This window comes from Contarinia nasturtii, unplaced genomic scaffold, assembly GCF_009176525.2.
Source record: "Contarinia nasturtii isolate CC-2019 unplaced genomic scaffold, AAFC_CNas_1.1 Cnas_scaffold_173, whole genome shotgun sequence".
NCBI classification, from domain to species: domain Eukaryota; kingdom Metazoa; phylum Arthropoda; class Insecta; order Diptera; family Cecidomyiidae; genus Contarinia; species Contarinia nasturtii.
This window is the reverse complement of record NW_022197530.1, coordinates 1-3,999: the sequence shown is the minus strand read 5'-3', so window position 1 is coordinate 3,999 and position 3,999 is coordinate 1. Positions and strand designations below refer to the sequence as shown.

At 29.8% G+C, this 3,999-nt stretch overlaps 1 protein-coding gene across 1 annotated transcript; it reads right to left on the bottom strand.

Annotated features, from left to right (window-relative positions):
• Window positions 1-1,787: 1,787 nt before the first annotated feature.
• LOC116351412 lies at window positions 1,788-3,053 on the bottom strand. The gene is made up of 7 exons (XM_031783511.1): window positions 2,910-3,053; window positions 2,666-2,853; window positions 2,499-2,598; window positions 2,365-2,427; window positions 2,085-2,275; window positions 1,964-1,996; window positions 1,788-1,895 (listed from the first exon to the last, which is right to left on the bottom strand). The coding sequence occupies exons 1-7, from the start codon at window positions 3,032-3,034 to the stop codon at window positions 1,858-1,860; spliced, it is 738 nt and encodes a 245-aa protein (XP_031639371.1). The 5' UTR covers window positions 3,035-3,053; the 3' UTR covers window positions 1,788-1,857.
• Window positions 3,054-3,999: the final 946 nt, after the last annotated feature.

Genomic DNA, 3,999 nt, shown 5'->3' with positions numbered 1-3,999 from the left:
AACAGACTAGTTCAACTTGAATTAATCAAAAATGCCAAATATTATCCATTCAATATTGAATTTTAGCATGTGCCACTGACCTTACCATTATGCTACAGTCGAAACACAACAACGGATGATAACTTTAATCATATCAAAAAGAGAGAAATGTTCGGTCAATAGAATAAACATTTTAAGAGAATGAGAAGAGGGTTTTATTTACTACTGTCAAAATTTATTTTAATGACTTTAGTATACGGACTATAGTAAACGCAACGTGAAATTTAATATCTATACTTCAGAATATATAATTGTTTTAAAAATATCACCCTCCGGCAAATTGATAATTTTGCTAACTGATTATGATTATAAACAATTATTTCTAACTAACATGTTTAACTAATTAGTTATAGTCAGCTAGATTATCAGTTATTATGTATTACTGGCTTGACTAATTAGCAATTATCAAAATAGCATTAGTTAACGTCAAATTTTTTTTACTGTTTTCAAAAGTTTTATTCTCACCGTATAAAAATAATATAAAAAAGCAATCGTGCATTTGATTATAAAAAATTCGTATAAAAGTGAAAATGCAAAAATAATTTATTTAAGGTAAAATGGTTTTGGTGTATTGTATATGAATGGGAAATTGGCTGATAAAAATGGGGATTTGGCCCCCCAAAAATGTTGTCAGAAATAAGGAAATGGCTGTCAACTGTTCGATAGGGCCAACGAATAAGAATAGACAAAATAAGAGCAATCTACATAGTAGAAACCAAAAATAATAAATTGGGGTGATAAATCAATCAAATTCACATTTATATCGAAGTCCTATGGTTAAATCAATTAAATTCACATTTCTTTCGTAATTTTGATGTTACATGTGCTAGCATTCAGGGAATGGATCGAGTAAAATTAAGAAAGAAACAGTAGAAATTACATGAATTTTGGGATAAAATGAAAATTTATAATTTAATTTCACCTTTACCACTTTATTCACGAGATTAGTAATTCGTTCAGCAAGGATTCAAGAAGGATGGCAAAAACCAGTTACAAAAAGCAAGAATAAGATTTCTTTTTCGATAAGTAGATTGACGGAAATTTAGAAGGAGTCGGATTTATCTACATCAACGGAAATCGGATAATAAAATTATGGTAAACGTGATGTAATTAGAACAAGAAAACAGAATTATGTTTTGTGAAGGGAAGGCAACCATAGTTGGATAACATGGTTGAAGGATGAAGCGAGGTTCGCTTGGGTGAAAAAACTGGATGGAATAATAAGGAAAATCAGGATCGATGGAAATTGAAATACGTTCGGAATCACCTATCAATTGGTAATATGAATGGACCGACTTCTGGAATTTGATTATCGATAACAATTTAATATCGACATGAGGATAGGAATTGGAATTTATATTAAAATTCAAACCCAAGGATTTCGGACAGTAGAGAAGCATAGTTTGTAACATTTTATACGTAAAATCGGAGTAAATGAATGAAGTTGTCATATACAAATGATTGATATACAACTCGGCAACTACTTCAAATTTTGGAATTACTAGCAGGATTAAACATTTTTTTTTAAATAAATATTTGAATTGAATCATGTAACATGTATTTTTCACTACATTTGTAAAAATTGCATTTTTTTAAATAAAACTTTTTTTTTTTACGCACATATTCGGTGTGACAGGTTATATTTTTTTATTATAAGAATTATCTTCCTTTATCAAGAATTCTTAGTACGTTTAACTTAAACACGTTAGCAATTCAATGTTTAATATAAGAATATTTTATTTGTATAACTCAGACTGTATGAAATAATAATAATGTATAATCTTCAAAATATAAGCAGTGAGCAGCTTTGTATATTGTTCAACCGACCAAAGATTTCAATGCATTCGGATCGATACCTGTACATAAATTGGAAGGTTAATTTATATCTATTTCAATTCCGATCAAATTGGCTGAAAATATTTACCGTTTACTTGACCGGCTCCAAGTACAAAATATTCTGTAAATTATGCAAAAGAAGATTTAAAAATGTTTTCAATAATGATGCATGTGCTTGTCAGTATTTGAATAAATAAAAAGAAACATACGTGAAATAATCTCTGAAATGGCTCTACAAAACGTGGTGTGCGAATTGAATTCATCTTGTTTAAAATCCACGCGAAATATGGAATCACTTTGCCCTGGATCAGATATATGAATTCGTTTAGAGAGCAGACCATCTCCCTCTTCATTAAATGTTTCTCCGATATAGATTCGTCTGTTGTTCAACGAGCTTATCCTTTTTGAATATAACAAGAAAGAAATGAATGAAACATGAAAAAAATCAAAAGTATCAAATTACTTCCGAAAATAAAAATTGACACTTACTCATATCGAAATATGCTATGACTGTCGTTGATTTTTTTGAAACAAATATTCTGGAGATCCCATCTACAAATGATTATTTATGGGCTCTATTATAAATTTTCAAGAAAGATACTTTTCTTAATGATCAAGCTCACTCTGTTATATACGGATATATTTTTAAAGAAGTTTCACCAATTGTGACCAAAAATCTGACATAATCATTTTGAAATTCAATGCCATCATCTGTTCGCATGACTAATGAATGAAAAATATACTTCATGCACACATAATTCTGAACTAAATTATGGAATTGTCTTGTTACCTGGAAAAACAGTCTTCGAAAATTGTACGGTGGAGTTTAAATCATTTTCACTAAAAGCTACCCAGTGGATATCACCAGTGGCATCTAACAATAAATGATAAAATAGCGACATTTGTGCGCTTGAATCGTTGTTTTCAAACAAAAACGTCGTTTTGCCATGAAACTTTTCTCCGTGATCAAGGTCATATCTAAAAAATAAAATAAAATCATTTTTTTATAAACAACGATACGACAATTGATTTACTCAAAATTAAATTGTTTGCTTTGATGATCTTCTTTCATAAAGCAAAACTCTTTTCCTTGCTCGCGCACTGCATATGTAAATGCGAATGATGCAACAAACAAAATTAAACGACTGGCTCTCTGCATTTCTTATTTCTCTACCGAAATAATGTTCGAAACTAAAGAAATATAAACGAGAATTCACTTTATAAAGTTTTAGCATCACATAATCGCGACTAAACTGGAAATAAATTATGTGTATTGTGATAAAAATAAGACGAGACATGAAAAAACAACATTGAACGGTAAATAAAATATCAAAAGTTCATGTAACGTATATACACATTGCACTTTTTTTATTTACTCTTTTATTGGCTTGGCTTTTTTCTCCATTCATGTTTATTTTAATTTCAAATTAAATATTCTACGCTTCTTCTGAGAGTGCGATTTTGGTAAAATATAAGTGGAAAAAAATTCTCGTCTTTTAACTCTGTTTCCTTATGACATGTTTCAACGTTTAACAGAGAGGCGAATCAAACCCGTAATGGTATAATGTGGCATACTATGAATGCTACAAAAAGTGCTAATTCAAGTGCTATAAAGTCAAAGTCAACGAATTATTTGCGATCAGTTAATAGTATTGAAAATATCAATCGAAATCGAACAAAGATCTACCAAGTTCACGAGTTGTCAGCAATTCTCTGTCAGTGGCCACACAATCGAATATCGAAACGGATCAAGAATTTAAAACTTTGATTAATAATTTTGCTGCTGTTGAATTTGGACAATTAATGACACATGATAATACCAATAAAGCACAATATGCAGCTAAAGGTTATATTATAAACAAATTCAACAAAAACAAAGGAATTTAGAAAAAATGTTCATTTATAGACAGTTTAACTAATGGAGTTCGATGTTATGAAAAATCATATTCAGCCCCATTAAAACCGGACCAAATCAATCGCAATTGTGAACACATTGACGTACCTATAAATGATTTATTTTATGAAAAAGTGGGTATTCGATGACTCAATTTTGTTCGAACATTCCCGACACTCAACAACCATTGTAGCATCGATTATAGGCTTGTAATATTACATTCATTTTTT